This window comes from Oratosquilla oratoria, chromosome 12, assembly GCF_046742065.1.
Source record: "Oratosquilla oratoria isolate Oo_2021 chromosome 12, ASM4674206v1, whole genome shotgun sequence".
Lineage (NCBI taxonomy): Eukaryota > Metazoa > Arthropoda > Malacostraca > Stomatopoda > Squillidae > Oratosquilla > Oratosquilla oratoria.
This window is the reverse complement of record NC_134788.1, coordinates 30,140,545-30,153,646: the sequence shown is the minus strand read 5'-3', so window position 1 is coordinate 30,153,646 and position 13,102 is coordinate 30,140,545. Positions and strand designations below refer to the sequence as shown.

Here is a 13,102-nt window from a genome sequence, read left to right as displayed (position 1 = left end):
TCCAACAATTTTGTTTATCTGTTTGTCATAGGACAAGTCGTTTGAGATAATTACATCCAAATCTTTTTTGGATCTCTCCTTCTTTACCTCCTTCGTTCCAATTTCATATTGTCCCGATATTCTGTTTTTGTTTTTTCCAAACTCCATTATGCTACACTTCTTAATATTGAAGTCCACCTGACTCCAGTTCCATACTTTATTCAGGTCTTCCTGCAGCGATTCGCAATCCTCTTCATTTTTTACTTTCATTAACAGTTTGGCATTGTCAGCAAAGAAGCTCGTGTAACATTTCACATCCTTATCCATGTCATTTACGGTAGCAAACATTAGTGGAGCTAGTACAGATCCTTGCGGTACTCCACTGATCACCTCTTTCCAATCTGAATATTTTTCTCTGAGCACTACTCTCATCTTTCTACCAATCAGGAAGTCCTCCATCCATTTTAGTAGGTTCCCTGGTATCCCTCCTATATATTCGAGTTTCTTTTATAATTTTTTGTGTGGTACTTTGTGTCTGTGTGTGTTTATACCATCAATTCAGTCTGTCAGGTCTATGGGTTGATCTCAGGAAGGTGATCAGCGACTCCAGTCACTTGAAGAACGTCCACTGCTAGGGGCGATGGAGATATTCAATGTGCCTATATCAGGATAGACAAGCAACTGCACTCACTAGCCGAATAAGAAAAATGCACCCTGACATTGGCACTAGTCTTGGGAAGAGAGGGACGCATCTTCCCCATCTCAATCATTATTTCTTTTAGCACTGAGAGTGTCCTTTTCATCTAGTGTGGCCATTTCTAAGTTTCCAAAAAGGAAGACATTCTTTTAAATATTGCTAACACTTGGTTTTAACCTAAACATGTTTAATGAGGAATCAAAATACAAAAAGTTGTAACATATACAAAATATATTTAGAGGTGTTGATTTGTCAAGTATCACTATAATACAATGAAAGGTATTTTTAACACACTGTATAGGTTACATACATGCATTCATATTTTATGAATAAAGAACTAAAAGAAGTTAATATTCTTCTAAAGGGTTCTTACAGAATTGGAGCCCTTCTTTAACTGAGTCCACCTGCAGATGCTTTCCCATGGTTCACCAAGTTAAGGTCATCTTTAATCAAACTAATTCTGTGTGAGCATTACTGATTGGAACAAAGAAGATGTAAGTGATCACATTCTTCAGATTTGTGAAAGTCCTCAGATTTATGGAATAGCTTGAGATAATGTGCCTCACTGTGGCTATCTATATCTAGAGAGTATTGATAATTACTTCCACAATTTCATACTCTTCATACAATCTATCCATATCAATATCTTGAATGTTACATGTCTTGACTGTATCACTTAATTCTCCTAAAGGTATGGCACTTGCTAGGCTCAAAATTGACACAGTTATAAAAACTATTGTTACAGAAGTCATACTTGTCAAAGTACTTATGGCTCTTTCATAGAAAACAATGGTTTGTTATACTCATGCATTACCTATGCACATCTGGTGTAAGCTGGCTACTTTGCTTTTCACTTCACACATTAGCCTGAGTACCGAAGTTATGCCGAATGTCTTTGCCTCTAGTGGTTTACTGGTATCTGAGACAGGGGTAGATGCACACACTTCATTCAGGTCCAGACCCAACATCTCTAGTTTAGATATAACCTTTGCTGATAACATCACTACTGCGCTTTTATGTGAAGCTCCAGTTATTCCTTATGTAAATGGCTCTGACATCAGGAATATACTTCCTGTATATGTATCTCCTCCCTCCGTTCTCACACCTCCTTGTAATCTACATGACATCACATGATTCTTGATATGATTACAACTAATACAATGTCATTTAAATAACATTTTAAATTCTTAACACAAACATACAGTTCAGTACAACACATACAACTACACAAATATACAATTCTATAATTTTTACAATAATGTACTCATGAGAGGGCATAACAATGACAAACATGAAATACTTCATTACATTCACACCAGAGCATGACACCTTCCTCCTTAAAACTTAAACCTTTTAGAGAGATTATCAGCCAGGACATCTTTGTGGCCAGGCACATGTTTTATTTATAATTTCAATGTTTGCAAAAATAAATTCCTTCTGGGTAGCTGAGTGCAGAAATTTGCTTGTCTGCAGGATTTTCCCTCTTTGCAAAATATATCTGCTCTCAGGTAAACATACTAACCAGTTAAGCAAATGCACAGCCTTTTATAGTGTATATCGTTACCTCCACTAAGGAACTATTGTTGGTTTGTCTGCTAGCAACTTTACTCAGATTTCAGTTAAATTTTGTAATAAGGAGAGTCTTGGGTCAAGAAAAAAGTTATTAAAATTTCAGGCAGCTCCAGATATGTTTGCACTTTTTTTTTTTTTTTTTCTTTTTTTGTGACCCTACTAGCATTTATTGACTATATAAAAATTTACCTGATTGGTCACAAAGTAGCCCCTGCTATCATAATGTGGGCAAAATGAACTTTTTCAATTATATGACCTTAACATTCACCTAAATGGTTTTTAAGTTTGTTTTTTATTTGATTTGTTGGACTAAGACCTTGTTCACAGGCTCCAATGGATGCAAGGAAGGTTCCTCCAATACAAATCAACTTTGCCACGTCATAGAACTGTTCCTTCTGACGACCAAACACCTAAGCAAGATGCTGCAATGATTATAATTTATTTTATATTGTTTTTGTTTTGTTATCATTTGTCTGTTTGATTCTAATATATTATTAGTTATATGTCAATTTATCATTATTTGCTATTTACCTATTTGTTTATTATTTAACTATACATATGCATTTATTTTATTTATTTACATTATTATAGTCTTTATATATGAATTTATTATTGATTTTTTTTTCACATCCGACCTTGATATGGACCAAAAGGTCTCCTGTCGGCATGCTCCACCTTTGTAATCCTTTGTAATTTTATATAATTTATTTGATATTTTTTACTTGCACAGAAATTTTCAAAACATTAAACTGACCAATTATTTCTGTGGTATCTGCCAGGAAATAGAAAATCATGATATACAAGAGAAACAGCATTAACATGTTCATTACCAAATGAGAACTCACAATGTGAAATACAGATATCAAATACTGACCATTATTGTACATCATCATCTGGGAATCTATTATGTAAATGGGTGTAGCAGTTTTTAAAAATTTCATCCAGACATTATTCAGTAGCAGCTAGCATTTAATTTTCATTTCATACCCTTTACTTCCTTTGAACTTGACATGGTGTCCCAGTTCTTTACTATTTTGTTATGTGAATGTTTTTTTTTTATCATTTTGCAATTTTACAAATGGCTAGATTACAAAATACAGACCATATCCACATGCACTATTAACCAAAGATAAATAAAATGCTTCTTGACTTATTTTACTTGACTGAGCAAGTACTGGTGATAGCTGCTGAACACAGTACAATCTCAAAAGTACATGGAAAATTATGAAATTGCACACTTACGTTTCAATGGTCACTGACAGGTTCTCAAATTCATGTCTTTTTTTTTTGGGTCTGAATTCATCATCATCATATATAGATTTCTTTTCTTTTTTATTAAAACATTTCAATTTCATCTCGAAAACCTCATGTGCACACATTTTTTTTCCTTTGGCACTAGTTGTAAAACATGAGTAAGCACACACATGTGCAAAACTTAGAGGAATTATTTTTCATTGCACAGGTCATGACTGGAATGCCTACTCTCTGGTGTGATTCACAATGTGGCGATGGAGAGAACTCTTTCTTGAGAAAGTAGAATAGCACAGGTCACACTGGAAAGGCTTCTCTCCTGTGTGGATCCTCATGTGCTGTGTGAGAGCACCCTTTTCTGAGAAAGCTTTATTGCACACATCACACAGGAAGGGTTTGTCTCCTGAGTGGGTCCTCAAATGCTGAATGAGAGAACCCTTTCGTGAGAAAGCAGAATCACAAAGGTCGCAGTCGAAAGGCTTCTCTCCTGTGTGGGTCCTCATGTGCTGTGTGAGAGCACTCTTTTGTGAGAAAGCTTTATCGCACAGGTCACACAGGAAGGGCTTATCTCCTGAGTGTATCCTCATGTGCTTTGTCAGAGAACCCTTCTGTGAGAAAGCAAAATCACAAAGGTCACACTGGAAAGGTTTCTCTCCTGTGTGGGTCAACATGTGATATTTGAGGGTTTTCTTTTCCGTGAAAGCAGAATCACAAAGGTCACACTGGAAAGGCTTCTCTCCTGTGTGGGTCCTCATATGCTGTGTGAGAGCATAATTTTGTAAGAAAGTTTTATTGCACAGGTTACACAGGAAGGGCTTCTTTCCAGAGTGGATTCTCATATGCCTTGTCAGACAGCCCTTTTGTGAGAAAGCAGAATCACAAAGGTCACATTGAAAAGGCTTCTCTCCTGTGTGGATCATTATGTGAGCTTTGAGGTGATATTTTTCTAAGAAAACCTTATCACACAGGCCACACTGGAATGGCTTCTCTCTTGTGTGGGTCTTTATATGCCTTATGAGATTACACTTTCCTGTGAAAGCAGAATCACACAGTCCACACTGAAAAGGTTTCTCTCCTGTGTGGGTCCTCATATGCCATGTGAGAGAACCCTTTTGTGAGAAAACAGAATCACAAAGGTCACATTGGAAAGGCTTCTCCCCTGAGTGAGTCCTCATATGCTGCGTGAGAGAACCCTTTTTTGAGAAAGCAGAATCACAAAGGTCACACTGGAAAGGCTTCTCTCCTGTGTGGGTCCTCAAGTGCTGTGTGAGAACATTTTTTTGTGAGAAAGCTTTATTGCACAAGTTACACAGGAAGGGCCTCTCTCCTGAGTGGGTCATCATATGGTGTGTCAGAAAATCCTTTCTTGAGAAAGCAGAATCACAAAGGTCACACTGGAAAGGCTTCTCTCCTGTGTGGGTCCTCAAATGCTGAATGAGAGAACCCTTTCTTGAGAAAGCAGAATCACAAAGGTCGCACTGGTAAGGCTTCTCTCCTGTGTGGGTCCTCATATGATCTTTGAAATTACTTTTTCGTGAAAAAGAAGAATTGCACACGTCACACTGGAAAGGCTTCTCTCCTGTGTGGGTTCTCATATGCCGTGTGAGAGCAGCATTTTGTGAGAAAGTAGAATCACAAAGATCACACTGGAAAGGCTTCTCTCCTGTGTGGCTCATCATGTGATCTTTGAAGTATTTTTGTGCCATTTGAGATCACCCTTTTGTGAGATAGTAGAATCACACAGATCACACTAGAAAGCCTTGTCTCCAGTGTGGGTCATCGAGCAATATCTAAGATAACTCGTGATATAGCTGTATTGCAGAAGTCACACCAGATCCTCTTTAATGTATGACATGTATGAAATCTATGGATAATTTTTCCAAAGAAATGGTGATAGTTACCCTCATCCTGAAAAAAAAAGTAATTATAAGATTGACATCTACAGACATGCATATATATACCAAGGGTTCTTAAGTCAAAAGGCATAAATCCACTCCCACACATTTGATCCCCACCCTTTCTAATCCTATCCACTACCCCTCCATCCCTCTTTTCTTGGCTCCTCCTGGATGACAGGTCATCCCTGCATCTACCCGACTGTCCTGGGTCAGAAGTAACGCAGTAAGACACAGCACATCCACAGCAAGGCCACTTAATTCAATCAGCAACCCCCCTCTCTGTCCCCTTGTGCAGAAAAAGATATGACAGGGAGGAATCCCTTTAGTCTTTGTCAAAATGTCATTCGCACATAACCACTTCCTAAGCCCCCCCCCTCCATTCCCCAACCTATTCATAATCAAATGTAGTCTTTCTTTTCGGCATTTTTTGGGGGGCTTAAACACCACATTTTAATTAAAGCAAGAAATAATGTCAACCACTCCCCAATGCTGCTTTTGCCAGACTAAATGTCTCAGAGACTTAGAGTCTGAGTTTCACACTCTGATGCTTACTTCATTGATATCTTGATGTGTCTTGCATACGTAAACTGCAGCCCCGCTCGTTGTTCCCAATGGCGACTACATAAAATCATAATGAAAATATATCTTTTTCAGACAGGCTTCAAAAAGAACATACAGTACATACATACATATACCAAGGCTTTTTCCCCCTTACTAGGGAGGTAGCCAAAAAGGAAAAGGCATAAACTCATTCCCACCCATTCCATCCCTGAAAACACTCCACACCCCTCCACCCTCCCTCCCATCTTAGCACCTCCTAGATGACGGGTCATCCCTGCACCTTGTCCACTGCCCTGGGTCAGAAGCAGTGTTGCAAGACACAGCACATCCACAGAAGGCCGCTTCATTAAATCGGCGACCCCCCCCCCTCTCCGTCCCCCCATATAAAGGAGAAGACTGGGAGAAATCCCTTCGGGCTGCGTCAAAAATTTGCTCACACACACTACCTCACCCCCCATCCCCCCGTCCATTCCACCTCATGCATCACAAAATCTTCCATATACAACCATTCTCCATTCACCCCTGTCTTCTGTCCTCTCCCATCCTTCCTCAACAGACATTCCTCTCTTCCCCAAAGCCCCTTTCAAAAAGAACAAATTATGAAATATTGTACATATACATTTCAACAGTCATGAACAGATTCTCAAAATCACGTCTTTCTTTTGTTTTGAATTCATTATCATGAAATTATAGATTTTTTTAATTAAAACACTTCAATTTCATCATGACAATTGTATGAATACATTTTTTTCTTTTGAGCACGGGTTGAAAAACATGTATAAATGCACACATGCTCAAAACTTAGAGGGGACATTTTTTATCACATAGGTCATACTGGAATCACTTCTCTCCAGGGTGAGTCACCATGTCATGATTGAGAGAACCCTTTCTTGAGAAAGCCAAACAGCATGGGCCACACTGGAAATGTTTCTCTCCAGTGGTGGTCCTCATCTGTTGCGTGAGAGAACTCTTTCTTGAGAAAGCAGAATCACAAAGGTCACACTGGAAAGGCTTCTCTCCTGTGTGGATCCTCATATGCTGTGTGAGAGCATTCTTTTCTGAGAAAGCTTTATTGCACCAGTCACACAGGAAGGTCTTCTCTCCTGAGTGGATCCTCAGATGCTGTGTGAGAGAACTCTTTCTTAAGAAAGCAGAATCACAAAGGTCACACTGGAAAGGCTTCTCTCCTGTGTGGATCCTCATGTAAGCTTTAAGTTGATACTTTTGTAAGAAACCTTTATCACACAGGGCACACTGGAATGGCTTCTCATAGGTGTGAGTCCTTATACACCTTATGTGAATACTCTTTTCTGTGCAAGCAGAATCACACAAGTCACACTGGAAGGGTTTCTCTCTTATGTGGGTCTTCATATGTCATGCGAGAGAAAACATTTGTGAGAATGCATAATCACAAAGGTCACATTGGAAAAGCTTCTCTCCTGAGTGAGTCCTCATATGCTTTGAGATTTTTTTTTTTTTTTTGTGAGAAAAAAAGAATCACAAAGGTCACACTGGAAAGGCTTCTTTTCTGTGTGGGTTCTCATATGTTTTTTTGAGATTACCCTTTTCTGAGAAAGCATAATCACAGAGATCACACCGGAAAGGCTTCTCTCCTGTGTGGGTTCTCATATGATTTGTGAGACTATTCTTTTGTGAAAAAGCAGAATTGCACAGGTCACACTAGAAAGGCTCCTTTCCTGTGTGGGTCCTCATATGCCATGTCAGACAGCCCTTTTGTGAGAAAGCAGAATCACAGAGGTCACACTTGAAAGCTTCTTTCCTGTGTGGATCTATGAGGTGACTTTTGTGCCATTTGAGATCACTCTATTGTGAGGAAGTAGAATCACATAGATCACACTGGAGAGGCTTGTTTCCGGTGTGGGTCATCATGCGATATGTACGACTTATGATGTAGTTGTGCTGCAGATGTCACACCAGATTCTGTTCATTCTTTGACACATATGGAATCTATGGATAGTTGCCCTTATCCTGAATAAATGTAATTATAAGATTGGCATCTAACTCTTTGAAATTATGTAACACACTGTAATAGGTGTGTGAATGTTTTATATACAAATAATTTCATAGTCAAGTCCCTTTGTACATCCCATCACCTAATATAAAATAGGTACAAACACTAACAATTATGGTGCTATAATATAGTGCATTCTACTTTTTCATTAAAATATGCTGATAATTGACCAAGAGATTCATGTATACTCAACCCATCATACCCAAAATGACTCAAATTTCGCTCTAGTTTTTTCTTCATCACATCACAAGATTTGGAAGTGGGGAATGGCCCAACTAGCCACAGCAGTCATATTTAACATAACGCCATAACATTCCATGTTTGGACTCATAAGACCTAAATCTTCATATGACCCACTCTAGTAAGGTTTATTCAATTCATCTCACTCTTGTGACTCAAATAAGTGATGCAAGTCACACTGTTTAAGATACTCTGGTAAGTGGTGTACCTTGATTTTTTTTTTTTTTTTTATCTAAGAAGCTGTACAGGTACTTTCTAGAAATTTTCATATGGGCATATGTAAGATTAGGAAGTAATTTTGCCCAATATTTTGTTGGAAAAAAAAAATCAAGTGAGAACATATACTTCAATTTATATTCAAAATCATCATATTCATAGTACAGAGTACATCTGTTTTTAAGTGTAACTCATCTGACTCAAATAAGTGATGCAAGTCACATTGTTTATGATACTCTGGTAAGTGGTGTACCTTGTTTTCTTTTATCTAAGATATTGTACAGGTACTTTCTAGAATTTTTCATATAGGTATATGTAAGATCAAGCAGTACTTTTGCCCAATATTTTGTTGAAAAAAAAAAAAAAAATCAAGTGAGAAGATATACATGTTTCAAAGTGTCATCTATATTTACAAAACTCAGGATAGCCCCTGCCCCCAAAACCATAATTTATATTTTGTATCTGCCACTGGGACCAGATGTCATGTTTCCCATAGGTAGGCTGCCCATATGGGCCAACAGTGCTGCCCGGCAGAAGGACCATCGTATGAGACTGTCCTGTGTTTGATAGTTGGGTGTCTGGGTTGGGATGAGCTGTGGGGGAGGTCTTAGCTCTGTTGTGAACAAACTTTCAAATCATCAAGAACAACATTTTAAAATGAATGGTTACCATAGGGACAAAGTACCTCATTTGCAACAGCCCATGGTCTCTGGAGCCAATCGAATCACAAAATATCTCTTGATACACTTGAAAAATCCTCTAGATATTACTCTCTGGTCATGATGGCAATACTATGTATGTGCAAGCTCCTTGTATTCCCCCTGCCACTGTTTCTCATGCTGGAAGACCCTGCGGGTCTCCTGCCAAGTCCCGTCTTGGAATCCTTCAAATCATCAATGTCTACACATCCTTCTCCTACCATGCTATCCATTCTGCTTCCAAGCCTGTTGGAACATTTCCCTGCATCTGTCTTGAATACGATGGTGAATCTCTTTCCTCTTGATGCTATATGTACATCTGATAATCCTGCCAAAACTGCACATGAGGTAAGAGATGACAACCTAATTGCAGAGGTCTTTCAATCAAGCAATGTAGCTCAAAAGTGAGAATGATTATTGCCCAAACCTCTTTGATGATGCTGAAGAAAATGCTCCCAAACTTCACCTCACCACTACACCTTACTGATTTTAGGCATATTATATGGGAATTCTAAAGCTTAAGACTATAAAACCTAATATCTTTGGGCATTCTCTCTATATTGAAGATTTTCACTCATTGAGGCCAGTCTTAGATTGCAATTAATGTGGGATGATTGCAAACAACTCAATATGCTCGGTTTATTGGAACTATGCTCATTAATGTGAGCCTTCCAGGATATTCCCCTAATTATTCTAAACTTCTGTTAAATATGGCTTTTGATAAATAGAGGCCTATTAAATCAGATTTCTACTGTATTACATTTCAAAAAGAGATTTGATCATTTATTTGTGAATCAAGAGGCTAAAAATAGTTTTGAGGAAATTTGGTGGAGGACAGAGAGGACCTAAATCAGAGGCTTGACCTACCCAAGATGGAAGTGATCTGGACATATAGGTCATATGACCTACATACAGTATCTAAGATTATATAAGTGAAGCTATAATTCAATGACTTTTAATTAACATGACGGATTTGTGTAGCGAATATGAAGAAAGTTTTTACTTGCAAGATTATCATAATCAGTGCACAGTGAATTCAGAGTGAACTTCATAAATTCTTGATTTTCATACTATGGAAGACAAGATGGAGCTCCACCCCCTAACAGAAATGTAAGACCAATAAAAGCAGACAGGATACACGTCTTGATATATATAAACATGCTTCCCAGTCTCATTTTTCTTTTGTACATTGGGCTTTTATGGATTTGGAAAAGGCTTACAACAGGGTAGACAGGAAGGCACTGTGGAAGGTATTGCAGATATACAGGATAGGAGAAAAGCTGTTAGGAGCAGTCAAAATTTTTTACGAGAGTAGTAGAGCTTGTGTTAGGATTAAAAATGGAGAGAATGAATGGTTTGAGGTAAAGGTGGGACTTGGTCAGGGATGTGTTATGTCACCCTGGCTGTTCAATCTATACATGGATGGGGTGGTGCGAGAGGTGAATGCTAGGGTAGTGGGTCAGGGGTTGGAGATGGTTAAAGAAAATGGAGAAAAGTGGGAAATAAGCCAGTTGTGTTTTGCTGACTACGCTGCGCATGTAGCAGGATCGGAGGAGGGATTGAGAAAGTCAGTGACAGAGTTTGAGAAGGTGTGTTAAAGAAAGAAGCTGAAGATAAATGTGGGCAAAACTAAGGTGATGAGATTTACAAGGGGAGAGAGTGGCAGGAGGCTGGAAGTGAGTATTGACAGAGAGAGACTGGAGGAAGTGGATAGTTTTAGATACTTGGGTGCAAATGTGGCAGGAAAGGGAGGAATGGAGGTGGAGGTAGAATGTAGATTGAGTAAAGCAAGTAAATGCCTTGGTGGATTAAAAATTCTAACGAGGAATAGACATTTGGGAATGGATGCTAAGAGGAGACTGTATGAAGGAGTGATTGTGCCAACAGCACAGTATGGGGCAGAAACATGGAACATAAGAGAGGAAGAGAGGAGTTTGAATGTGTTTGAGATGAAATGTCTGAGAAATATGATAGGGGTTACTAGGCTAGATTGAGTGAGAAATGAGGAGGTGAGGAGGAGAACAGGGGTGGAAAGGGAGTTGGGAGATTAGGTTGATGAAATAGTATTAGGATGGTTTGGACACTTGAAAAGAATGAGTGAAAAAAGATTATTAAAAGAGGTGTGGAAGGTAGAGGTGGAAGGAGTGAAATGAGGGGGCTTCCTACAATGAGATGGATGGATGGGGTACAAGGGGCATTACAAAAGAGAGGAATGTCTGTTGAGGAAGGACAGGAGAGGACAGAAGATAGGGATGAATGGAGAAGGGTTGTGTATGGATGATGCATGAAGGGTGGGGGATGGGGGGTGAGGGAGTATGTATGAGAAATAAATTGACACAGCCCGAAGGGCTTTCTCCCTGTCTCCTCCTTTCCTGCATGAGGGGACGGAGAGGGGGGGTCGCCGAGTTAATGAAGCAGCCTTGCTGTGGATGTGCTGTGTCTTGCGACACTGCTTCTGATCCAGGGCAGTGGACAGGATGCAGGGATGACCTGTCATCCAGGAGGTGCCACAGTGTGAGGGAGGGAAGAGGGTGGAGGGGAATGGAGTATGTAGGTGATGGAATGGGTGGAAATGGTTTCTATGCCTTTTTCTTTTTGGCTACCTCCCGTGTAAGGTGGAAAAAAGCCTTTGGTATATGAATGTATGAACCAGTGTTAGTATTAATTTGAAATACTTATATATGGTATTCAAAGTTTTTGATGATAGAAGCTAGCCAATTGTAGAGGTAAAAACTGCTGCCATGAGACCTGCCATGAACTAACCTAACCCTTTGATTTGGTAATCTATTTTCTAATTTTTTTATTTTAATAGCCACTGACATCACCATTAGTTAATAATACTCATATATGGAGCTCAAAATATTGACAATGATATGAGCTTGCTGATGATATGGGTAGCTGTGAGATCGGTAAACATTTTGATCGATACCCACATTTTGCCCCTGCTCACTACCATACACGAATTCTGACATAGAAATTCAAAATGCATTAACTCCAAAAGCCTTGTTTTTAGAAAATTGATGAGAAAGGTTTGAATGGTCATTGCTTTTTGTCTACTTGTATCTACATTTTGTAGTTTTGCAAACCTGGGGATTGACATTAAAAATGCTGCTTTATGGTGTTGGATTCCCACAAAATGTTAAACAGTCAATTCGCCTTCTAATAATGTTGAAAACATAAGGAGATGATGCAGTCTGCATGTTGAGACCCCGATATAATGGTAGGACCTACCTTGACAATGAGGTTTGTCTCTATCTGCTGATTCCATAGATACCAAAATTACGAAAACATTATTTTTGAAGTGTTAGTCACTTAGTGTATGTTCTACCTTTTAACGGCAGTAAGTGCCAAATGCGAACACACAACTCATGCACTCAGCTGCCTTACCACTATATGATTGCACTTACGAATTCAAAAAGAAAGAACACTTGTTTGACCTGTGCAAAGCACAACCACGAATACAAGCTCTACAAATAGCAGAGAGTGCAGCTCCGGGCTTTACGGTCTATGGCGCCAGATGTAAACAAACATTGAGGATCAGGTGTATCTTTTCTATGTTGTATATATTTTTGTTTTCCTATTTCTAATTTCTATTCTGCGTTTTAGATTTTAGATTTTTTTTTATTTTATATCATCACTCATATTCTGTATTTTTAGAAGTGCAAAACTAGGCGATATAGCATTAGAACATTAAGTATTACTTTTTATAATGCATCAACGTAATATACGTTTTTCTTGGCGAAAATAAAATTAAAAAAAAACCTTGCTAAAAGCAGATATACTACCAGAGGAAACTGTGTGCATAGGACGGAGACCAAAGACTATATACGGAAGACAGGAAGGCACGTAAAGGTGTGTAAATAGCCTAACTGATTACTCATGAGTTTGGTTACTTCAATCAACGCTAGAGATCGCTGTGCTTCATTCGGAAAGAATTGGCGGGCTTTTTGAATCGTCT

At 38.8% G+C, this 13,102-nt stretch overlaps 1 protein-coding gene across 1 annotated transcript; it reads right to left on the bottom strand.

Moving 5' to 3' along the window:
* Positions 1-922: 922 nt before the first annotated feature.
* On the bottom strand, positions 923-12,662 carry LOC143031195 (uncharacterized). Its single transcript, XM_076194734.1, has 2 exons — positions 12,552-12,662; positions 923-5,407 (listed from the first exon to the last, which is right to left on the bottom strand). Exon 2 carries the CDS (start codon positions 5,203-5,205, stop codon positions 3,727-3,729), a length of 1,479 nt encoding a protein of 492 aa, XP_076050849.1. The 5' UTR covers positions 5,206-5,407; positions 12,552-12,662; the 3' UTR covers positions 923-3,726.
* Positions 12,663-13,102: the final 440 nt, after the last annotated feature.